The sequence below is a fragment of the Podarcis cretensis genome (assembly GCF_951804945.1).
Source record: "Podarcis cretensis genome assembly, contig: SCAFFOLD_25, whole genome shotgun sequence".
NCBI classification, from domain to species: Eukaryota; Metazoa; Chordata; class Lepidosauria; order Squamata; family Lacertidae; genus Podarcis; species Podarcis cretensis.
In genome coordinates, this window is record NW_027647848.1 from 76,704 (window position 1) to 101,401 (window position 24,698).

The 24,698-nt window shown below is 49.4% G+C and overlaps 2 protein-coding genes and 1 long non-coding RNA gene across 3 annotated transcripts in view; 1 reads left to right on the forward strand and 2 right to left on the reverse strand.

The window, feature by feature from the left end:
• RABL6 (RAB, member RAS oncogene family like 6) overlaps positions 1–7,967 on the forward strand; it is a 51,860-nt gene extending 43,893 nt beyond the window's left edge. The window contains exons 13-15 of the mRNA XM_079996478.1: positions 661–847; positions 6,070–6,128; positions 6,220–7,967. Of these exons, the coding sequence (XP_079852604.1) occupies positions 661–847; positions 6,070–6,128; positions 6,220–6,384 (411 nt within the window). The 3' untranslated portion in view covers positions 6,385–7,967. The remainder of the gene's footprint in view (positions 1–660; positions 848–6,069; positions 6,129–6,219) is intronic.
• Positions 7,968–9,256: 1,289 nt separating this feature from the next.
• On the reverse strand, positions 9,257–9,593 carry LOC307208396. Its single transcript, XR_013835141.1, has 3 exons — positions 9,573–9,593; positions 9,409–9,466; positions 9,257–9,302 (listed from the first exon to the last, which is right to left on the reverse strand). It is a non-coding gene; the product is annotated as an uncharacterized lncRNA (long non-coding RNA).
• A 3,136-nt stretch (positions 9,594–12,729) lies between these two features.
• On the reverse strand, positions 12,730–24,130 carry LOC307208394 (14 kDa phosphohistidine phosphatase-like). Its single transcript, XM_079996477.1, has 3 exons — positions 23,919–24,130; positions 15,454–15,578; positions 12,730–12,878 (listed from the first exon to the last, which is right to left on the reverse strand). The coding sequence occupies exons 1-3, from the start codon at positions 24,064–24,066 to the stop codon at positions 12,786–12,788; spliced, it is 366 nt and encodes a 121-aa protein (XP_079852603.1). The 5' UTR covers positions 24,067–24,130; the 3' UTR covers positions 12,730–12,785.
• Between the last annotated feature and the right edge of the window lie 568 nt (positions 24,131–24,698).

Sequence of the window (24,698 nt, forward strand, 5' to 3'; positions counted from 1 at the left end):
TTTGGGGGAATAGAAGCCTCAAACTACAACTCCCAGAATCCTTTGGGGGACTAGAGGGCGCCTTAGAAGCCTGAAACTACATTTCCCAGAATCCTTTGGGGGACTAGAAGCCTCAAACTACAACTCCCAGAAACCTTTGGGGGGACTAGAGAGCACCTTAGAAGCTTCAAACTACGTCTCCCAGAATCCTTTGGGGAGCTAGAGGGCGCCTTAGAAGGCTCAAACTACATTTCCCAGACTCCTTTAGGGGCTAGAGAGCGCTTTAGAAGCCTCAAACTACGTCTCCCAGAATCCTTTGGGGAAACAATAAGGAAAGGGGACTAGTGGCCGCCTTAGAAGCCTCGAACTACAACTCCCAGAATCCTTTGGGGGACTAGGGTGCCTTAGAAGCTTCAAACTACATTTCCCAGCATCCTTTGGGGGACTAGAAGCCTCAAACTACATTTCCCAGAATCCTTTGGGTGCCTAGGAAGCCTCAAACAACACCACCCAGAATCCTTTGGGTGCCTTAGACGCCTCAAACTACATCTCCCAGAATCCTTTGGGGGACTAGAAGCCTCAAACTACGTTTCCCAGAATCCTTTGGGTGCCTTAGAAGCCTCAAACTACATTTCCCAGAATCCTTTTGGGGCCACACTAAGGAAAGGCCTCTTCTCCCAGCCTCCTTTGCAGGACCACTTCCCCGTCCTCTCGGACCTATCGGACGCCTCGGACCCCGGGGCCCCGCCCCCCCGGCCCCCGGCCCCGCCCCCGCCGGCCCTCCCCGCCTTCCGGCCGAAGAACGAGGCCGACCTCTTTGGGCTGGGATTGGAGGAGCCGCCGAGGCGGAAGGAGAGCAGCGGGGAAGGTGAGCGGCGCAAGTTTCAGAGTCACACTGGGCTCTTCATCAATCCGAATTACCAATTGGATTACTTTGTAATTTTATTTTATGCTTTAGAGTCACACTGGGCTCTTCATCAATCCGAATTACCAGTTGGATTACTTTGTAGTTTTATTTTATGCTATGATATGCAAGCTTGAGAGTCACACTGGGCTCTTCATCAATCCGAATTACCAGTTGGATTACTTTGTAGTTTTATTTTATGCTATGATGCGCAAGCTGTAGAGCCACACAGGATTCTTCATAAGTTCAAATTCCCAATTTGACTATTTTGTCTTTTAATTTTATGGTATTGTGCGCAAGCTTTTGAGTCACACAGGACTCTTCCCGAGTTGGAATTCTCAATTTGACTATTTTGCCTTTCAATTTGATGGCATTGTGCAAAAGCTTTAGAGTCACACAGGATTCTTCCCCAGTTGGAATTATCAGTTTAATTACTTTGTATTTTTATTTGATGCTATGATATGCAAGCTTGAGAGTCACACTGGGCTCTTCATCAATCCGAATTACCAATTGGATTGCTTTGTAGTTTTATTTGATGCTATGATATGCAAGCTTGAGAGTCACACTGGGCTCTTCATCAATCCTAATTACCAATTGGATTACTTTGTATTTTTATTTTATGCTATGATATGCAAGCTTGAGAGTCACACTGGGCTCTTCATCAATCTGAATTACCAATTGGATTACTTTGTATTTTTATTTTATGCTATGATATGCAAGCTTGAGAGTCGCACTGGGCTCTTCATCAATCCAAATGACCAATTGGATTACTTTGTAGTTTTATTTTATGCTATGATATGCAAGCTTGAGAGTCGCACTGGGCTCTTCATCAATCCGAATTACCAATTGGATTACTTTGTAATTTTATTTGATGCTATGATATGCAAGCTTGAGAGTCACACTGGGCTCTTCAATCCGAATTACCAAATGGATTGCTTTGTAATTTTATTTTATGCTATGATATGCAAGCTTGAGAGTCACACTGGGCTCTTCATCAATCCGAATTACCAATTGGATTACTTTGTAATTTTATTTTATGCTATGATATGCAAGCTTGAGAGTCACACTGGGCTCTTCATCAATCCGAATTACCAATTGGATTGCTTTGTAATTTTATTTTATGCTATGATATGCAAGCTTGAGAGTCACACTGGGCTCTTCATCAATCCGAATTACCAGTTGGATTACTTTGTAATTTTATTTTATGCTATGATATGCAAGCTTGAGAGTCACACTGGGCTCTTCATCAATCCGAATTACCAATTGGATTGCTTTGTATTTTTATTTTATGCCATGATATGCAAGCTTGAGAGTCACACTGGGCTCTTCATCAATCTGAATTACCAGTTGGATTACTTTGTATTTTTATTTTATGATATGATATGCAAGCTTGAGAGTCACACTGGGCTCTTCATCAATCTGAATTACCAGTTGGATTGCTTTGTAATTTTATTTTATGCTATGATATGCAAGCTTCAGAGTCACACTGGGCTCTTCATCAATCCTAATTACCAATTGAATTATTTGATATTTTTATTTTATGCTATGATATGCAAGCTTGAGAGTCACACTGGGCTCTTCATCAATCTGAATTACCAGTTGGATTGCTTTGTAATTTTATTTTATGCTATGATATGCAAGCTTCAGAGTCACACTGGGCTCTTCATCAATCCTAATTACCAATTGAATTAATTGGATTTTTATTTTATGCTATGATATGCAAGCTTGAGAGTCACACTGGGCTCTTCATCAATCTGAATTACCAGTTGGATTGCTTTGTAATTTTATTTTATGCTATGATATGCAAGCTTGAGAGTCACACTGGGCTCTTCATCAATCTGAATTACCAGTTGGATTGCTTTGTAATTTTATTTTATGCTATGATATGCAAGCTTCAGAGTCACACTGGGCTCTTCATCAATCTGAATTACCAGTTGGATTACTTTGTAATTTTATTTTATGCTATGATATGCAAGCTTGAGAGTCACACTGGGCTCTTCATCAATCCGAATTACCAATTGAATTATATGATATTTTTATTTTATGCTATGATATGCAAGCTTGAGAGTCACACTGGGCTCTTCATCAATCTGAATTACCAGTTGGATTGCTTTGTAATTTTATTTTATGGTATGATATGCAAGCTTTAGAGTCACACTGGGCTCTTCATCAATCTGAATTACCAGTTGGATTGCTTTGTAATTTTATTTTATGGTATGATATGCAAGCTTTAGAGTCACACTGGGCTCTTCATCAATCTGAATTACCAGTTGGATTACTTTGTAATTTTATTTTATGCTATGATATGCAAGCTTTAGAGTCACACTGGGCTCTTCATCAATCTGAATTACCAATTGAATTATTTGATATTTTTATTTTATGCTATGATATGCAAGCTTGAGAGTCACACTGGGCTCTTCATCAATCCGAATTACCAATTGGATTACTTTGTAATTTTATTTGATGCTATGATATGCAAGCTTGAGAGTCACACTGGGCTCTTCATCAATCCGAATTACCAATTGGATTCTTTGGTATTTTTATTCTATTGTATGATGCGCAAACTTTAGAGTCACACTGGGCTCTTCATCAATCTGAATTACCAAATGGATCACTTTGTATTTTTATTTTATGCTATGATGCGCAAGCTTTAGAGTCACACAGGATTCTTCATAAGTTCAAATTCCCAATTTGACTATTTTGTCTTTTAATTTTATGGTATTGTGCGCAAGCTTTAGAGTCACACAGGACTCTTCCCCAGATGGAATTATCAATTTGATTACTTTGTATTTTAATTTTAAGCTATGGTGCGCAAGCTTTAGAGTCACACAGGATTCTTCATAAGTTCAAATTCCCAATTTGACTATTTTGTACTATTTTGTACTCTTATTTTATGCAGTGGTGCGCAAGCTTTAGAGTCACACTGGGGTCTTCCCCAGTTGGAATTCTCAATTTGACTATTTTGCCTTTTAATTTGATGGTTTTGTGCACAAGCTTTAGAGTCACACTGGGCTCTTCATCAATCTGAATTACCAATTGGATTATTTGATATTTTTATTTTATGCTATGATATGCAAGCTTTAGAGTCACACTGGACTCTTCATCAATCTGAATTACCAATTGGATTACTTTGTATTTTTATTTTATGCTATGATATGCAAGCTTGAGAGTCACACTGGGCTCTTCATCAATCCAAATGACCAATTGAATTATCTGATATTTTTATTTTATGCTATGATATGCAAGCTTGAGGGTCACACTGGGCTCTTCATCAATCTGAATTACCAGTTGGATTATTTGATATTTTTATTTTATGCTTGAGAGTCACACAGGACTCTTCCCCAGTTGGAATTATCAATATAATTACTTTGTATTTTTATTTTATGCTATGATATGCAAGCTTGAGAGTCACACTGGGCTCTTCATCAATCTGAATTACCAATTGGATTACTTTGTATTTTTAATTTAATTTAATTATTTTGTAGTTTTTTTATGCTATGATGCGCAAGCTTTAGAGTCACACAGGACTCTTCCCCACAGGACTCTTATATGAATATAAGAATATAAAATAAATATGAATATAAGAATATAAAATTAATACAATATAATATAATAAAAATATGAATATAATATAAAATTATTATGAATATAAGAATATAAAATAAATATGAATATAAGAATATAAAATAAATATGAATATAAGAATATAAAATTAATATTATATAATATAAAATAAATATGAATATAAGAATATCAAATAAATATGAATGTAAGAATATAAAATTAATATTATATAATATAAAATAAATATGAATATAAGAATATAGTTAATATGAATATAAGAATATCAAATAAATATGAATATAAGAATATAAAATTAATATGAATATAAGAATGTAAAATTAATACTATATAAGAATTTAAAATTAATATTATATAAGAATAATATAAAATTAATATTATATAATAATATAAAATAAATATTATATAAGAATTTAGAATAAATATGAATATAATATAAAATAAATATGAATATAATATAAAATAATAATATAAAATAAATATTATATAATAATATAAAATAAATATGAATAAATCAATATAAAATAAATATTATATAATAAGATAAAATAAATATGAATATAAGAATATAAATATGAATATAAGAATGTAAAGTTAATATTATGTAAGAATATAAAATTAATATGAATATGAATAATATAAAATAAATATGAATATAAGAATATAAAATAAATAATATATAAGCATATAAAATAAATGTGAATATAATAATATAAAATAAATGTGAATATAATAATATAAAATTAATATGAGTATAAGAATATAAAATCAATATGAATATAAGAATATAAAATTAATATTATATAATATAAAATCAATATGAATATAAGAATATAAAATCAATATGAATATAAGAATGTAAAATTAATACTATATTATATAAAATCAATATGAATATAATATAAAATCAATATGAATATAAGAATATAAAATTAATATTATATAATATAAAATCAATATGAATATAATATAAAATCAATTTGAATATAGGAATATAAAATTAATATTATATAATATAAAATCAATATGAATATAAGAATATAAAATTAATATTATATAATATAAAATCAATATGAATATAATATAAAATCAATAGGAATATTGGAATATAAAATTAATATTATATAATATAAAATCAATTTGAATATAATATAAAAACAATATGAATATAAGAATATAAAATTAATGTTATATAATATAAAATAAATATGAATATAAAATAAATATGAATATAAGAATATAAAATTAATATTATATAATATAAAATCAATATGAATATGATATAAAATCAATATGAATATAAGAATATAAAATTAAGATTATATAATATAAAATAAATATGAATACAAAATAAAATCAAGATGAATATAAGAATATAAAATCAATATGAATATAAGAATATAAAATTAAGATTATAAAATATAAAATCAATATGAATATAATATAAAATCAATATGAATATAAGAATATAAAATTAATGTTATATAATACAAAATCAATATGAATACAAAATAAAATCAATATGAATATAAGAATATAAAACCAATAAAATAATAGAAAGGGTTAGAAAAAAGGAAATTAAAGGAATCTTCTTTTCCCTCCAGATCCGGAAAAAGCGCCTTCCAAGGAGAAGAAGAAGAAGAAGAAGCGGAGCAGCAAAGAGGTAGGCGGGGAAACGTAGCGCGGCCGGGCGCTCACTTCCTGTTTGCCGCCCCCAACTTCCTGTCTCTTTCCCCTTCTCCCGCCCCTTGCAGGAAGAGAAGAAGAAGAAGACCCGCCCCAAGAAGCCCAAGGAGGAAGCGGAGGGCGCCGGGCGCAGGAAGGGGCGGGCCAAAGCCAAGGCCAGCCCCTTGGACGAGCTGGAGGCCTTCCTGGGGGCGGGGCCGGCCCCGGGGGGCGGGGACTACGAGGAGCTCTAGCCCCGCCCGTTTCCGGCGGGAGGCTCCTCCCCTTCCGGGAAACGCTGCTGCTGCTGCTGCTTTCGACGGACAGATGGGCCTGGGGGCGGGACTTCCTGCGGTGCATGTGACCCCGCCTTTTTGCTGTGACCCCGGACCTTCCGGCGCTTTCCGTGGACTTTGTGCTGCTTCCGGGGGGCGGCGCCGGAGGAACAGGAAGTCCCGCCCCTCACTTCCGAGGAACAGGAAGTCCCGCCCCTCACTTCCTGCTTTGGGGCCACTCCCCCCCCCCGTTTCCGGGGCGCATGGAACTCAGGTATCTCCCGTCTTTCCCCCCCTCTTTCCGGACTGGTTGATCCCGCGAGAAAAGGGGGCGGGCGCTTCCTCTTCCTGTTCCTCTTCACTTCCTCTTCCTGGTTTGTCTCTCATTCCCTCCTTCCTCCTCTTCTTTCTCTTCCTCTTCCTCTCTCCCTTCTCCGCTCTTCCTCTCCTTCCTGCCTTCCTCGTCTTCTTCCCCTTCCTCCCCCTTTTCAACATCCTCTTCCCCCTTCCTTCCTTTTCCTCTTCGTCTCATCTGCTATTTCCTCTTCCTCTCCCAATTTCCCTCATTTCCTCTTCCTTCTCCTCGCCTCTTTCCTGCCTTCTTTCCTTCCTTCTTTTTCCTCATCCTGTCTCTCATTTCCTCTTCCTTTCCCTCCTTCCTCTTCCTTTCCATTCTTCCTCTTTCCCCTCCCAATTTCCCTCATTTCCCCTTCCTCCTCCTTCCCCTCCATCTTTTCTTCCTTCTTTTTCCTCATCATTTCCTCTCCCTTCTCCTCTTTCACCTTCCATTCTTCCTCTCCATCCAATTTCCCTCATTTCCTCTTTCTCCTCCCCTTCCTTCCTTCCTTCCTTCCTCTTCCTCTTCCTTTCCCTCCTTCTTCCTTTCCATTCTTCCTCTTCACTCGCTCAATTTCCCTCATTTCCTCTCCCTTTTCCCTTCTCCTTCCATTCTTCCTCTCATTCCTTCCTTCCCCTTCCTTTTCCTGCCCACCTCCACCCCCATTTCCTTTCTCTCTCCTCCCTCCCTTCCTTCCTTCCTTCCTACCTCCCTTCCTTCCTTCCTTCCTTCCTTCCTTCCTTCCTTCTCCTTTCTATCCCTCCTTCTTCCTTTCCATTCTTTCCTCTCCAAATTTTCCTCATTTCCTCTCCCTTTCCCCCTGCTTCCTCTACATCTCTTCTCCTCCCTCCCTCCCTCCCTCCCCCCTCCCTCCTTCCTTCCCGTCTTCCCTGCTCCCCTGTTTCCTTCCTTTTTTCCTTCCTTCCTTCCCTCCCTCCCTCCCTTCTTCCCTGCTCCTGTTTCCTTCCTTCCTTCCTTCTTTCCTTCCCTCCCTAACTCCCTCCCTCCCTCCCCCCTTCCTTCCTTCCTTCTTCCTTCCCATTTCCTCTCCCTTTCCCCCTGCTTCCTCTCCATCTCTTCTCCTCCCTCCCTCCTTCCCTCCCTCCCTCCATCCCTCCCTCCTTTTCCTCTTTCCTCTCCCAATTTCCCTCATTTCCTCTCCCTTTCCCCCTTCTTCCTCTCCATCTCTTCTCCTTCCTACCTTCCTTCCTCCCTCCCTCCCTCCTTCCTTCCTTCCTTCCTTCCTTCCTTCCTTCCTTCCTTCCTTCCTTCCCTCCCTCCTTCTTTTTTTCCCTCCTTCCTTTCTTCCCTCCCTCCCTTCCTTCCTTCCTTCCTTCCTCCCTTCCTTCCTTCCTCCCTCCCTCCCTCCCTCCCTCCTTCCTCTTCCTCTTCCTCCTTCCTTTCCTCCCCGCCCCTCCGCTCCCGCTTGCCCCAGGCCTCCTGCCTCCGCCTCCTCTCGGGCGCCCGGTTTCCGGACTGCCTTGCTTTGTGGACAGGATGCCTGCCTGCCCCATGCGTCTGAATAAACTCCGGCGGCCCAAGCACCTTGGGAACCGTAGTACGCTCAGTGGCATCATGGGAATTGTAGTATGTTCTGCGCTGCTTGGGAATTGTAGTACGCCCAGCGGCATCTTGGGAATTGTAGTATGTGCTGCGCTGCTTGGGAATTGTAGTACGCCCAGCGGCATCTTGGGAATTGTAGTATGTTCTGCGCTGCTTGGGAATTGTAGTACGCCCAGCGGCATCTTGGGAATTGTAGTATGTTCTGCGCTGCTTGGGAATTGTAGTACGCCCAGCGGCATCTTGGGAATTGTAGTATGTTCTGCGCTGCTTGGGAATTGTAGTACGCCCAGCGGCATCTTGGGAATTGTAGTATGTTCTGCGCTGCTTGGGAATTGTAGTACGCCCAGTGGCATCTTGGGAATTGTAGTATGTTCTGCGCTGCTTGGGAATTGTAGTACGCCCAGCGGCATCTTGGGAATTGTAGTATGTTCTGCGCTGCTTGGGAACTGTAGTACGCCCAGCGGCATCATGGGAATTGTAGTATGTTCTGCGCTGCTTGGGAATTGTAGTACGCCCAGCGGCATCTTGGGAATTGTAGTATGTTCTGCGCTGCTTGGGAATTGTAGTACGCCCAGCGGCATCTTGGGAATTGTAGTATGTTCTGCGCTGCTTGGGAACTGTAGTACGCCCAGCGGCATCATGGGAATTGTAGTATGTTCTGCGCTGCTTGGGAACTGTAGTACGCCCAGTGGCATCATGGGAATTGTAGTATGTGCTGCGCTGCTTGGGAACTGTAGTACGCCCAGCGGCATCATGGGAATTGTAGTATGTTCTGCGCTGCTTGGGAACTGTAGTACGCCCAGCGGCATCATGGGAATTGTAGTATGTTCTTTGCTGCTTGGGAACTGTAGTACGCCCAGCGGCATCATGGGAATTGTAGTATGTTCTGCGCTGCTTGGGAACTGTAGTACGCCCAGTGGCATCATGGGAATTGTAGTATGTTGTGTGCTGCTTGGGAACTGTAGTACGCCCAGTGGCACCTTGGGAATTGTAGTATCTTCTGCGCTGCTTGGGAACTGTAGTATGCACAGGGGTTCCAATACTTAGGAGGCGCCCGAGACCCCTAGGAAAGAAGGATTGGCTGTTTATGGGAACCGTAGTACGCCCAGTGGCATCTTGGGAATTGTAGTACGCCCAGTGGCATCATGGGAATTGTTGTATCTTCTGCACTGCTTGGGAATTATAGTATGCTCAGGGGTTCCAATACTTAGGAGGCGCCCAAGACCCATCAGAAAGAAGGAACAGCTGTTTATGGGAATTGTAGTACGCCCAGTGGCGCCTTGGGAACTGTAGTACGACCAGTGGCATTATGGGAATTGTAGTATCTTCGGCGCTGTTTGGGAATTATAGTATGCTCAGGGGTTCCAATACTTAGGAGGCGCCCGAGACCCATCGGAAAGAAGGAACGGCTGTTTATGGGAACCATAGTACGCCCAGTTGCATCATGGGAATTGTAGTACGCCCAGTGGCATCATGGGAATTATAGTATCTTCTGCGCTGCTTGGGAATTATAGTATGCTCAGGGGTTCCAATACTTAGGAGGCGCCCGAGACCCCTAGGAAAGAAGGATTGGCTGTTTCTGGGAATTGTAGTACGCTCAGTGGCACCTTGGAAATTGTAGTACGCCCAGTGGCACCTTGGGAATTGTAGTACGCCCAGTGGCACCTTGGGAATTGTAGTACGCTCAGCGGCACCTTGGGAATTGTAGTACGCTCAGCGGCATCTTGGGAACTATCATACGCTCAGTGGCACCTTGGGAATTGTAGTACGCTCAGTGGCACCTTGGAAATTGTAGTACGCCCAGTGGCATCTTGGGAATTGTAGTACTCTCAGTGGCACCTTGGAAATTGTAGTATGTTCAGTGCCATCTTGGGAATTGTAGTACGCCCAGTGGCACCTTGGGAATCGTAGTATGTTCTGTGCTGCTTGGGAACTGTAGTACGCCCAGTGGCATCATGGGAAGTGTAGTACGTTCACTGGCGCATTGGGAACTGTAGTACTCTCATCCCTTCATCCCTTCATCTAGGGATCATGGGAGTCGTAGTTTTTCCCCAGCTCTTTGGGACTACAACTCCCATGATCCCTAGCTAGCGGGAAAACTACAATTCCCATCATCCCTGACCACTGTTCTATCTAGTGATGATGGGAGTTGTAGTTTCCATCCAGCTCTTTGGGACTACAACTCCCATGATCCCTTGCTGGCGGGAAAACTACAATTCCCATCATCCCTGACCACTGTTCTGTCTGTCTAGGGATGATGGGAATTGTAGTATGTTCTGCGCTGCTTGGGAACTGTAGTACGTTCTGTGCCGATTACTAGGAGGCGCCAGAGGCCCATAGGAAAGGACTACAGTTCCCATGGTGCATCTTGAACCCGGTGCTCTGGGAACCTTAGTTTCCACTGGGCGCCGACTTCCCGGCAGCTGCAACTCCCAGAATTCCACAGGCAAGCTAGGAAGCGTCGCTCTAGGAGCACCATGGGAACTGTAGTTTGCACCGGGCGCCTAGCAAACTACAGTTCCCATCATCCAGGTTGAACCCGGTGCTCTGGGAACCGTAGTTTGCACCGGGCGCCTGATCTTCCCAGCAGCTGAAACTCCCAGAGTTCCCTGGGCCAGAAGGATGGACTTGGGAACCGTAGTTCCAGCAGCATCATGGGAACTGTAGTACGTTCAGCGGCGCCTTGGGAATTATAGTACGCTCAGGGGTGACGATAACTAGGAGGCGCCAGAGACCGGGTGCAAAAAACTACAGTTCCCAGAACAGCTCTATGGGAACTGCAGCGCTAGTGTTCCGGGTGCAAAAAACTACAGTTCCCAGAACAGCTCTATGGGAATTATAGTTCTAGAAGAGGGGGTTCCGGGTGCAAAAAACTACAGTTCCCAGAATGCTTCTCTGGGAAATGTAGCGCTAGATGGTGTTCCGGGTGCAAAAAACTAGTTCCCAGAATGCTTCTCTGGGAAATGTAGCGCTAGGAGAGGGTGTTCCGGGTGCAAAAAACTACAATTCCCAGAACGCTTCTATGGGAACTGCAGCGCTAGGAGAGGGTGTTCCGGGTGCAAAAACTACAGTTCCCAGAATGCTTCTCTGGGAAATGTAGCGCTAGGAGAGGGTGTTCCGGGTGCAAAAAACTACAGTTCCCAGAGCAGCTCTATGGGAATTGTAGTTCTAGAAGTGGGGGTTCCGGTAGCAAAAAACTACAGTTCCCAGAACGCTTCTATGGGAACTGCAGCGCTAGGAGAGGGTGTTCCGGGTGCAAAAACTACAGTTCCCATGACCCATCTTGAACCCGGCGCTCTGGGAAGTGTAGTTTGCGCCGGGCGCCTCAACTCCCAGAGTTTCCATGGGCAAGAAGGATGGAGCTGGGAATTGTAGTTCTAGAAGAGGGGGTTCCGGGTGCAAAAAACTACAGTTCCCAGAGCAGCTCTATGGGAATTGTAGTTCTAGAAGAGGGTGTTCCGGGTGCAAAAAACTACAGTTCCCAGAACAGTTCTATGGGAATTGTAGTTCTAGAAGAGGGTGTTCCGGGTGCAAAAACTACAGTTCCCATGACCCATCTTGAACCCGGCGCTCTGGGAACTGTAGTTTGCACCGGGCGCCTCAACTCCCTGGGCAAGAAGGATGGAGCTGGGAATTGTAGTTCTAGAAGAGGGGGTTCCGGGTGCAAAAAACTACAGTTCCCAGAACGGTTCTATGGGAATTGTAGTTCTAGAAGAGGGGGTTCCGGGTGCAAAAAACTACAGTTCCCAGAACAGTTCTATGGGAATTGTAGTTCTAGGAGAAGAGGGGGTTCCGGGTGCAAAAAACTACAGTTCCCAGAATGAGGCGCAGAGAACTGTAGCGCTAGAAGAGGGTGTTCCGGGTGCAAAAAACTACAATTCCCAGAATGCTTCTATGGGAACTGCAGCGCTAGGAAATGGTGTTCCGGGTGCAAAAAACTACAGTTCCCAGAACGGTTCTATGGGAACTGTAGTTCTAGGAGAAGAGGGTGTTCCGGGTGCAAAAACTACAGTTCCCATGACGCATCTTGAACCCGGCGCTCTGGGAACTGTAGTTTGCACCGGGCGCCTCAACTCCCAGAGTTTCCCTGGGCAAGAAGGATGGAGCTGGGAATTGTAGTTCTAGAAGAGGGGGTTCCGGGTGCAAAAAACTACAGTTCCCAGAACAGTTCTATGGGAATTGTAGTTCTAGGAGAAGAGGGGGTTCCGGGTGCAAAAAACTACAGTTCCCAGAACAGTTCTATGGGAATTGTAGTTCTAGGAGAAGAGGGGGTTCCGGGTGCAAAAAACTACAGTTCCCAGAACCAGGCGCAGAGAACTGTAGTTTTCTGAAGCCCCTTGCATGTACTACAGTTCCCGGCACCTGGGATCCGGGTTCGAATCCTGACCAGATGATGGAAATAATGCCATAGAAAGGAAATAGAAGTTTCACGCCAGGCGCCGGGTGCGAATTTTCGTTTTATTGGAGGGGATCAAATACATCAGTAGCCGTCGTCCGACCAGGTGACTTCATAGTCCGGGAAAGCGGCGCCCAGTTTTTCGGTGGTGACCGAATGCGGCGCCCGGCCGAAACCCTAAAAGATAATAATTAATAATAATTAATAATATTAATAATTATTAATAATATAATATTAATTAATAATGATGATGAATAAAATAATAAAATGATGATGATGATAATATAATTGTGCTATAATAATAATAATAATAATAATAATAATAATAATAATATAATTGTGCTATAATAATAATAATAATAATAATAATAATATAATTGTGCCATCAATAATAATAATAATAATTAATAATATTAATAATTATTAATAATATAATATTAATTAATGATAATGATGAATAAAATAATAAAATGATGATGATGATGATAATAATAATATAATTGGGCTATAATAATAATAATAATAATAATAATAATAATAATAATAATAATAATAATAATAATAATAATATAATTGTGCTATAATAATAATAATAATAATAATAATAATAATAATATAATTGTGCCATCAATAATAATAATAATAATAATAATAATAATAATAATAATAATAATAATAATAATGATAATAATAATAATATAATTGTGCCTTCAATAATAATAATAATAATAATAATAATAATAATAATAATAATATAATTGTGCCATCAATATGTGATAATGTAACTTCAAGCAATGAAATGCAGTAAGAATAATGGAATGATGGGAACTGTAGTTTTCCCAGCTGTTTGGGACTACAGCTCCCATGATCCCTAGCTAGCCGGAAAACTACAATTCCCATCATCCCTGACCGCTGATCCAGCTAGTGAAGGATGATGGGAATTTTCCAGCTCTGTAGGACTACAACTCCCATGATCCTTAGCTGACAGGACCAGCAGTCAGGGATGATGGGAAGTGTAGTTTCCCCAGCTCTTTGGGACTACAACTCCCATATCCCTAGCTAGTGGGAAAAACTACAATTCCCATCATTCCTGACCGCTTCTCTGGCTAGCTAGGGATCATGGGAGTTGTAGTTTTTTTCCAGCTCTTTCGGACTACAGCTCCCATGATCCCTAGCTAACAGGACTTGCAGCTAGGGATGATGGGAATTGTAGTTTTTTCCATCTTTTTGGGACTACAACTCCCATGATCCCTAGCTAGCGGGAAAACTACAATTCCCATGATACCAGACCAATTCCCATGATACCAGACCAGTCCGGCTAGCTAGAGATCATGGGAGTTGTAGTTTTTCCCCAGCGGGCCAGCACTCAGGGATGATGGGAATGGTAGTCCCCCCTCTGTTTGGGACTACAACTCCCATGATCCCTAGCTAGCGGGAAAACTACAATTCCCATCATTCCTGACTGCTTCTCTGGCTAGCTAGGGAACATGGGAGTTGTAGTTTTTTCCCAGCTCTTTGGGGCTACAGCTCCCATGTTCCCTAGCTAGCTGGACCATTGGGCAGGTATCATGGGAATTGTAGTTTTCCCCACTAGCTAGAGATCATGGGGGGCTGTTGTTCGAAAGCTGCGAAAAACTACAATTCCCATGATCCCTAGATAGACAGGACCAGCGCTTAGGGATGATGGGAATGGTAGTTCCCCCCATTTGGGACTACAACTCCCATGATCCCTAGCTGGCGGGAAAACTACAATTCCCATCATCCCTGACCACTATTGGTCATGGGAATTGTAGTTTTTCCCGGCTTTCGAACTACAGCCCCCCATGATCTCTAGCTAGCGGGAAAACTACAATTCCCATCATCCCTGACTACTGTTCTGTCTATCAAGGGATCATGGGAGTTGTAGTTTTCCCCCAGCTCTTTGGGACTACAACTCCCATGATCCCTTGCTGGCGGGAAAACTACAATTCCCATCATCCCTGACTACTGTTCTGTCTATCAAGGGATCATGGGAGTTGTAGTTTCCCCCCAGCTCTTTCGGACTACAACTCCCATGATCCCTAGCTGGCGGGAAAACTACCATTCCCATCATCCCTGACCAATGGTCCAGCTAGCTAGAGATCATGGGAGTTGTAGTTTTTCCCCAGCGGGCCAACACTCAGGGATGATGGGAATGGTAGTCCTCCCTCTGTTTGGGACTACAACTCCCATGATCACTAGCTAGCGGGAAAACTACCATTCCCATCATCCCTGACCACTGTTCTGTCTATCTAGGGATCATGGGAATTGTAGTTTTTTCCAGCTTTCGAACTACAGCCCCCAGGATATCCAGCTAGTGGGAAAAACTACAATTCCCATGATACTTGACCAATGGTCCAGCTAGCTAGAGATCATGGGAGTTGTAGTTTCCCCCCAGCTCTTTCGGACTACAACTCCCATGATCCCTAGCTAGCGGCAAAACTACAATTCCCATCATCCCTGACTAATGTTCTGTCTTATCAAAGGATCATGGGAGTTGTAGTTTCCCCCCAGCTCTTTGGGACTACAGCTCCCATGATCCCTAGCTAACAGGACTAGCAGCTAGGGATCATGGGAATTGTAGTTTTTCCCAGCTTTCGACTCCAGCCCACCCTGATACCTAGCTAGTGGGTAAAACTACAACTCCCATGATCCCTCGCCAGGCGGGCCAGGGATGATGGGAATTGTAGTCCCCAAGGGCGGGAGGGCCGCTCTAGGATCTTGAGTGGCTCACCACGGAGTAGCCGTAGACGTGGATCTTGCGGGATCCGCTCTGGCGGGAGATCCGCCCGCCGCCCAGACACTCGCACTCGAACCCGAGCCGGGAGAGATCCTCCGAGACGCGGTCGTAGATGTCGGCTGGAAGGGAAATAATAATAATAATAATAATAAAATAATAATAATAATAATAATAATAATAATAGATTAAGTGGAACTAAGAATAATAATAATAATAATAATAATAATAATAATAATAATAATAATAATAAATTAAGTGGAACTAAGAATAATAATAATAATAATAATAATAATAATAATAATAATAGATTAAGTGGAACTAATAATAATAATAATAATAATAGATTAAGTGGAATTAAGAATAATAATAATAATAATAATAATAATAATAATAATAATAATAGATTAAGTGGAACTAATAAGAATAATAATAATAGATTAAGTGGAACTAATAATAATAATAATAATAGATTAAGTGCAACTAAGAATAAGTTAATAATTTATTAATAAACTATAATTAAATAATAAATTATACTAAAATAATAAATTATATTTAATAATAATATTTAATCAATTTAATAATTTAATAAATTTAAAATTTAATTATAAAAAAAAATAATTTATAAAAAATAATTTACAATAAAATAATTATCAATAATTTACAATAAAGAATTATAATTAATTAATAATTATAAGTATATTATAACTATACATAATTTACAATAAAATAATTTAATAGTAATTAAATTTAATAACCTTTAATATTTAACAAATTTAATAGTATTTAATAAATTATATTTAAATAAATAAATAAATAAATAAATAATAAAAAATTAATAATAGCAACCCTAAGGCAATATTAGGGTAGTAATATTCGTCCAATCGGAGCCCGCTTCCGTCGTTCTCTCCCCGCCTCGCCCAATGGGAATCCATAAACGTTCTCTCCCCGCCTTCAATAGTCACATACCTATTACGCCTCGCCCAATCGGAATCCGCAACTGCCTGTGCCTCACCCAATAGGAACCCACAACCGGCGTTCTCTCCCCGCCTCGCCAACGTCTCTCCCAATCGGAACACACGTCCGGCGTCTTCCCTGCGCCTCACCCAATCAGAAGTCGCCACCGGAGTTCCATCACCGCCTCAACTATCGCCAAGCATACGCTTCGTCCAATCAGAAGCCGCAAACGGCGTTCTCTCCCCGCCTCCACTGTCTCCTTGCCTGCTCCTTGCCCAATTGAAACCCGCAGGGCCTGGAAACTACATTTCCCAAGGTGCACCTGGGGCTTGGCATGGCCATTCACGCTGCTAAGCCAAGACGCAAAGCATCATGGGGATTGTAGTTCGCTCAGGAAGCCTTTCAAACGATTGGTGAAGGAGGTGGGACAATTGGCTGAGGCTGCTCCCCACAAGTGGACCAGGCTGCCCCCCACAAGTGAACAAGGCTGCCCCCAACAAGTGGACCAGGCTGCCCCCCACAAGTGAACAAGGCTGCCCCCAACAAGTGGACCAGGCTGCCCCCCACAAGTGAACAAGGCTGCCCCCCACAAGTGGACCAGGCTGCTCCCCACAAGTGAACCAGGCTGCCCCCAACAAGTGGACCAGGCTGCCCCCCACAAGTGGACCAGGCTCCTCCTCCTCTGCCCCCCACAAGTGGACCAAACTGCCCCCCACAAGTGGACCAGGCTGCTCCCCACAAGTGGACCAGGCTGCCCCCCACAAGTGGACCAAGCTTCTCCCCACAAGTGGACCAGGCTGCTCCTTCTCTGCCCCCCACAAGTGGGCCAGGCTGCCCCCCACAAGTGGACCAGGCTGCTCCCCACAAGTGGACCAGGCTGCTCCTCTGCCCCCCACAAGTGGACCAGGCTGCTCCCCCTTCACCCCCCACAAGTGGACCAGGCTGCTCCCCCTTCACCCCCCACAAGTGGACCAGGCTGCTCCCCCTCTGCGCCCCACAAATGGACTAGGCTGCTCCTTCTCTGCCCCTCACAAGTGGACCAAACCTCCCCCCACAAGTGGACCAAACTGCTCCCCACAAGTGAACCAGGCTGCCCCCCATAAGTGGACCAGGCTGCTCCCCCTCTGCCCCCCACAAGTGGACCAGGCTGCTCCCCCTCTGCTCCCCACAAGTGGACCAGGCAGCTCCCCCTCTGCCCCCCACAAGTGGACCAGGCTGCTCCCCCTCTGCTCCCCACAAGTGGACCAGGCTGCTCCCCCTCTGCTCCCCACAAGTGGACCAGGCTGCTCCCCCTTTGCCCCCCATAAGTGGACCAGGCTGCTCCCCCTCTGCCCCCCACAAGTGGACCAGGCTGCTCCCCCTCTGCCCCCCACAAGTGGACCAGGCTTTCCCCCCTCTGTGCCCCATAAGTGGACCAGGCTGCTCCCCCTTTACCCCCACAAGTGGACCAGGCTGCTCCCCCTCTGCGCCCCACAAGTGGACCAGGCTGCTCCCCCTCTGCCCCCCACAAGTGGACTAGGCTTTCCCCCCTCTGCGCCCCATAAGTGGACCAGGCTTTCCCCCCTCTGCGCCCCATAAGTGGACCAGGCTGCTCCCCCTTTACCCCCCATAAGTGGACCAGGCTGCTCCCCCTCTGCGCCCCATAAGTGGACCAGGCTGCTCCCCCTTTACCCCCCACAAGTGGACCAGTCTGCTCCCCCTCTGCCCCCCATAAGTGGACCAGGCTGCTCCCCCTCTGCTCCCCACAAGTGGACCAGGCTGCTCCCCCTCTGCTCCCCACAAGTGGACCAGGCTGCTCCCCCTCTGCCCCCCACAAGTGGACCAGGCTTCTCCCCCTTTGCCCCCCACTAGTGGACCAGGCTGCTCCCCCTCTGCTCCCCACAAGTGGACCAGGCTGCTCCCCCTCTGCCCCCCACAAGTGGACCAGGCTGCTCCCCCTCTGCCCCCCACAAGTGGACCAGGCTGCTCCCCCTCTGCCCCCCACAAGTGGACCAGGCTGCTCCCCCTCTGCCCCCCATAAGTGGACCAGGCTGCTCCCCCTCTGCGCCCCACAAGTGGACCAGGCTGCTCCCCCTCTGCCCCCCACAAGTGGACCAGGCTGCTCCCCCTTTACCCCCCACAAGTGGACCAGGCTGCTCCCCCTCTGCCCCCCACAAGTGGACCAGGCTGCTCCCCCTTTACCCCCCACAAGTGGACCAGGCTGCTCCCCCTCTGCGCCCCACAAGTGGACCAGGCTGCTCCCCCTCTGCGCCCCACAAGTGGACCAGGCTGCTCCCCCTCTGCGCCCCACAAGTGGACCAGGCTGCTCCCCCTCTGCGCCCCATAAGTGGACCAGGCTGCTCCCCCTCTGCCCCCCACAAGTGGACCAGGCTGCTCCCCCTCTGCCCCCCACAAGTGGACCAGGCTGCTCCCCCTCTGCGCCCCATAAGTGGACCAGGCTGCCCCCCACAAGTGGACCAGGCTGCTCCCCCTTTACCCCCCACAAGTGGACCAGGCTGCTCCCCCTTTACCCCCCACAAGTGGACCAGGCTGCTCCCCCTTTACCCCCCACAAGTGGACCAGGCTGCTCCCCCTCTGCCCCCCACAAGTGGACCAGGCTGCTCCCCCTCTGCCCCCCATAAGTGGACCAGGCTGCTCCCCCTCTGCGCCCCACAAGTGGACCAGGCTGCTCCCCCTCTGCGCCCCACAAGTGGACCAGGCTGCTCCCCCTCTGCGCCCCACAAGTGGACCAGGCTGCTCCCCCTCTGCTCCCCACAAGTGGACCAGGCTTTCCCCCCTCTGCGCCCCATAAGTGGACCAGGCTGCTCCCCCTCTGCCCCCCATAAGTGGACCAGGCTGCTCCCCCTCTGCGCCCCACAAGTGGACCAGGCTGCTCCCTTTTTACCCCCCACAAGTGGACCAGGCTTTCCCCCCTCTGCGCCCCATTAGTGGACCAGGCTGCTCCCCCTCTGCCCCCCACAAGTGGACCAGGCTGCTCCCCCTCTGCCCCCCACAAGTGGACCAGGCTGCTCCCCCTCTGCCCCCCACAAGTGGACCAGGCTGCTCCCCCTCTGCCCCCCATAAGTGGACCAGGCTGCTCCCCCTCTGCCCCCCACAAATGGACCAGGCTGCTCCCCCTCTGCCCCCCACAAGTGGACCAGGCTGCTCCCCCTCTGCCCCCCATAAGTGGACCAGGCTGCTCCCCCTCTGCCCCCCACAAGTGGACCAGGCTGCTCCCCCTCTGCCCCCCATAAGTGGACCAGGCTGCTCCCCCTCTGCCCCCCACAAGTGGACCAGGCTGCTCCCCCTCTGCGCCCCATAAGTGGACCAGGCTGCTCCCCCTCTGCGCCCCACAAGTGGACCAGGCTGCTCCCCCTCTGCGCCCCATAAGTGGACCAGGCTGCTCCCCCTCTGCTCCCCACAAGTGGACCAGGCTGCTCTCCCTCTGCCCCCCACAAGTGGACCAGGCTGCTCCCCCTCTGCGCCCCACAAGTGGACCAGGCTGCTCCCCCTCTGCGCCCAACAAGTGGACCAGGCTGCTCCCCCTCTGCGCCCCACAAGTGGACCAGGGTGCTCCCCCTCTGCCCCCCATAAGTGGACCAGGCTGCGCCCCATAAGTGGACCAGGCTGCTCCCCCTCTGCCCCCCACAAGTGGACCAGGCTGCTCCCCCTCTGATCCCCACAAGTGGAACAGGCTGCCCCCCATAAGTGGACCAGGCTGCTCCCCCTTTACCCCCCACAAGTGGACCAGGCTGCTCCCCCTTTACCCCCCACAAGTGGACCAGGCTGCTCCCCCTCTGCCCCCCACAAGTGGACCAGGCTGCTCCCCCTTTACCCCCCACAAGTGGACCAGGCTGCTCCCCCTCTGCCCCCCACAAGTGGACCAGGCTGCTCCCCCTCTGCGCCCCACAAGTGGACCAGGCTGCTCCCCCTCTGCTCCCCACAAGTGGACCAGGCTTCCCCCCCTCTACGCCCCATAAGTGGAGCATGCTGTTCCCCCTTTGCCCCCCATAAGTGGACCAGGCTGCTCCCCCTCTGCCCCCCATAAGTGGACCAGGCTGCTCCCCCTCTGCGCCCCACAAGTGGACCAGGCTGCTCCCCCTCTGCGCCCCACAAGTGGACCAGGCTGCTACCCCTCTGCCCCCCACAAGTGGACCAGGCTGCTCCCCCTTTCCCCCCACATGTGGACCAGGCTGCTCCCCCTCTGCCCCCCACAAGTGGACCAGGCTGCTCCCCCTCTGCCCCCCACAAGTGGACCAGGCTGCTCCCCCTTTCCCCCCACATGTGGACCAGGCTGCTCCCCCTCTGCCCCCCACAAGTGGACCAGGCTGTTCCCCCTTTACCCCCCACAAGTGGACCAGGCTGCTCCCCCTTTGCGCCCCACAAGTGGACCAGGCTGCTCCCCCTCTGCCCCCCACAAGTGGACCAGGCTGCTCCCCCTCTGCGCCCCATAAGTGGACCAGGCTGCTCCCCCTCTGCCCCCCATAAGTGGACCAGGCTGCTCCCCCTCTGCTCCCCATAAGTGGACCAGGCTGCTCCCCCTCTGCCCCCCATAAGTGGACCAGGCTGCTCCCCCTCTGCCCCCCACAAGTGGACCAGGCTGCTCCCTCTTTACCCCCCACATATGGACCAGGCTGCTCCCCCTCTGCGCCCCATAAGTGGACCAGGCTGCTCCCCTTCTGCCCCCCACAAGTGGACCAGGCTGCTCCCCCTCTGCCCCCCACAAGTGGACCAGGCTGCTCCCCCTCTGCCCCCCACAAGTGGACCAGGCTGCTCCCCCTCTGCGCCCCATAAGTGGACCAGGCTGCTCCCCCTCTGCCCCCCACAAGTGGACCAGGCTGCTCCCCCTCTGCCCCCCATAAGTGGACCAGGCTGCTCCCCCTCTGCCCCCCACAAGTGGACCAGGCTGCTCCCCCTCTGCCCCCCATAAGTGGACCAGGCTGCTCTCCCTCTGCCCCCAAGTGGGCCAGGCTTTCCCCCCTCTGCGCCCCATAAGTGGACCAGGCTGCTCCCCCTCTGCCCCCCACAAGTGGACCAGGCTGCTCCCCCTTTGCTCCCCACAAGTGGACCAGGCTGCTCCCCCTCTGCCCCCCACAAGTGGGCCAGGCTGCTCCCCCTCTGCCCCCAAGTGGGCCAGGCTTTCCCCCCTCTGCGCCCCATAAGGGGACCAGGCTGCTCCCCCTCTGCCCCCCACAAGTGGACCAGGCTGCTCCCCCTCTGCTCCCCATAAGTGGACCAGGCTGCTCCCCCTCTGCCCCCCATAAGTGGACCAGGCTGCTCCCCCTCTGCTCCCCATAAGTGGACCAGGCTGCTCCCCCTCTGCCCCCCATAAGTGGACCAGGCTGCTCCCCCTCTGCCCCCCATAAGTGGACCAGGCTGCTCCCCTCTGCCCCCCATAAGTGGATCAGGCTGCTCCCCCTCTGCCCCCCATAAGTGGACCAGGCTGCTCCCACTTTACCCCCCACAAGTGGACCAGGCTGCTCCCTCTCTGCGCCCCATAAGTGGACCAGGCTGCTCCCCCTCTGCCCCCCACAAGTGGACCAGGCTGCTCCCCCTTTACCCCCCACAAGTGGACCAGGCTGCTCCCCCTCTGCCCCCCACAAGTGGACCAGGCTGCTCCCCCTCTGCCCCCCACAAGTGGACCAGGCTGCTCCCCCTTTACCCCCCACAAGTGGACCAGGCTGCTCCCCCTCTGCGCCCCATAAGTGGACCAGGCTGCTCCCCCTCTGCCCCCCACAAGTGGACCAGGCTGCTCCCCCTCTGCTCCCCACAAGTGGACCAGGCTGCTCCCCCTTTACCCCCCATAAGTGGACCAGGCTGCTCCCCCTCTGCCCCCCATAAGTGGACCAGGCTGCTCCCCCTCTGCTCCCCACAAGTGGACCAGGCTGCTCCCCCTCTGCGCCCCATAAGTGGACCAGGCTGCTCCCCCTCTGCTCCCCACAAGTGGACCAGGCTGCTCCCCCTCTGCGCCCCATAAGTGGACCAGGCTGCTCCCCCTCTGCCCCCCACAAGTGGACCAGGCTGCTCCCCCTTTACCCCCCATAAGTGGACCAGGCTGCTCCCCCTCTGCTCCCCACAAGTGGACCAGGCTGCTCCCCCTCTGCTCCCCACAAGTGGGCCAGGCTGCTCCCCCTCTGATCCCCATAAGTGGACCAGGCTGCTCCCCCTCTGCGCCCCACAAGTGGACCAGGCTCCTCCCCCTCTGCGCCCCACAAGTGGACCAGGCTGCTCCCCCTTTACCCCCCATAAGTGGACCAGGCTGCTCCCCCTCTGCGCCCCATAAGTGGACCAGGCTGCTCCCCCTCTGCGCCCCATAAGTGGACCAGGCTGCTCCCCCTCTGCGCCCCATAAGTGGACCAGGCTGCTCCCCCTCTGCGCCCCATAAGTGGACCAGGCTGCTCCCCCTCTGTGCCCCACAAGTGGACCAGGCTCCTCCCCCTCTGCGCCCCACAAGTGGACCAGGCTGCTCCCCCTTTACCCCCCATAAGTGGACCAGGCTGCTCCCCCTTTACCCCCCATAAGTGGAGCAGGCTGCTCCCCCTCTGCTCCCCACAAGTGGTCCAGGCTGCTCCTTCTCTGCTCCCCACAAGTGGACCAGGCTGCTCCCCCTCTGCTCCCCACAAGTGGTCCAGGCTGCTCCCCCTCTGCCCCCCACAAGTGGACCAGGCTGCTCCCCCTCTGCCCCCCATAAGTGGACCAGGCTGCTCCCCCTCTGATCCCCATAAGTGGACCAGGCTGCTCCCCCTCTGCGCCCCATAAGTGGACCAGGCTGCTCCCCCTCTGATCCCCATAAGTGGACCAGGCTGCTCCCCCTCTGCGCCCCATAAGTGGACCAGGCTGCTCCCCCTCTGCCCCCCACAAGTGGACCAGGCTGCTCCCCCTCTGCCCCCCACAAGTGGACCAGGCTGCTCCCCCTCTGCGCCCCATAAGTGGACCAAGCTGCTCCCCCTCTGCCCCCCACAAGTGGACCAGGCTGCTCCCCCTCTGCCCCCCATAAGTGGACCAGGCTGCTCCCCCTCTGATCCCCTTAAGCGCCTGAGCCTCACCCAATAGGAACCCACAACCGGCGTTCTCTCCCCGCCTCGCCAACGTCTTACCCAATCAGAACACACGGCTGGCGTCTTCTACCTGCCACCACTATATAACGTTCCTGCGCCTCACCCAATCAGAAGTCACAACCGGCGTTCTCTCACCGCCTTCACTGTCTCCTTGCCTGCGGCTTGCCCAATCGGAACCCGCAGCCGGCATCCCATCCCCGCCTCCTCCAATCGGAAGCTGCTACGCTCCATCTCTCCCCGCCTCCACGGTTGATGTTTCTGCGCCTCGCCCAATCAGAACCCGCCACCGGCATTCTCTCCCCGCCTCCACTGTCTCCTTGCCTGCGCCTTGCCCAATCGGAACCCGCCCTCGGCAATCCATCCGCGCCTCGTCCAATCGGAACCCACAACCCTCCTTCCCTCCCCGCCTCTCCCTCTTGATGTGCCTGCGCCTCGCCCAATCAGAAATCGCCCCCGGCGTCCCCTCACCGTGATATTCGGCCCAGGCGTAGCCGCGCACGACGTCCTTCCCCGGCCCGGCGCCCGGCGCGCTGACGCGGATGAGGACGTACTTGAAGACGCCGTCGGCCTCGTCGATATCGACGTCGGGAACCCGCTTCAAGTCTCCATCCGCCATTGCTGCCTCTTCTGAGGAGAAATGAGGAGCGCGAACGGCGCAGCCAATCAGCGCCCGCGTCGGCAGGCGCAGGGCCAATGGCGGCTCGGCGTCTGCTGAAGGCCCACCCCGGGGGCGGGGTTATGTCGTTTTACAGGTAGGCTCAGCCAATGGGCGCGCCGCTTCTAGCCGGCGAGCAGAAACGTGCGTCTGACGCTGGGTAGGGGGCGGGATTCGGTTATTTGATAGGCTCCTCAGCCAATCGTGGCTCAGCACCGCCCCGAGGGCGGGCGTTAGGTTATTTTTATAGGCGCCTCAGCCAATCGTCGCACCTCCTTCACCAATCGCTTGAAAGGCTTCCTGAGCGAACTACAATCCCCATGATGCTTTGCGTCCGGCTTAGGAGCGGGAATGGCCATGCCAAGCCCCAGTTGCACCTTGGGAAATGTAGTTTCCAGGCACTGAAACCCCCAAGGAGGCGCCTTCATCCCAGGCAGTGCTAGAGGTGGACCAGGCTGCTCCTTCTCTGCCCCCCACAAGTAGACCAGGCTGCCCCCCACAAGTGGACCAGGCGGCTCCTTCTCTGCCCCCCACAAGTGGACCAGGCTGCCCCCCACAAGTGGACCAGGCTGCTCCCCACAAGTGGACCAGGC

Excerpts from the sequence above, each read along its gene's own strand:
- LOC307208394 (XM_079996477.1), bottom strand. The coding sequence starts at position 24,066 with ATGGCGGATGGAGACTTGAAGCGGGTTCCCGACGTCGATATCGACGAG. Across the intron at positions 15,579-23,918 it reads CGCCTGGGCCGAATATCACG|CCGACATCTACGACCGCGTC; the intron begins GTGAGGGGACGC and ends TTTCCCTTCCAG. Across the intron at positions 12,879-15,453 it reads ACGTCTACGGCTACTCCGTG|GGTTTCGGCCGGGCGCCGCA; the intron begins GTGAGCCACTCA and ends ATTATCTTTTAG.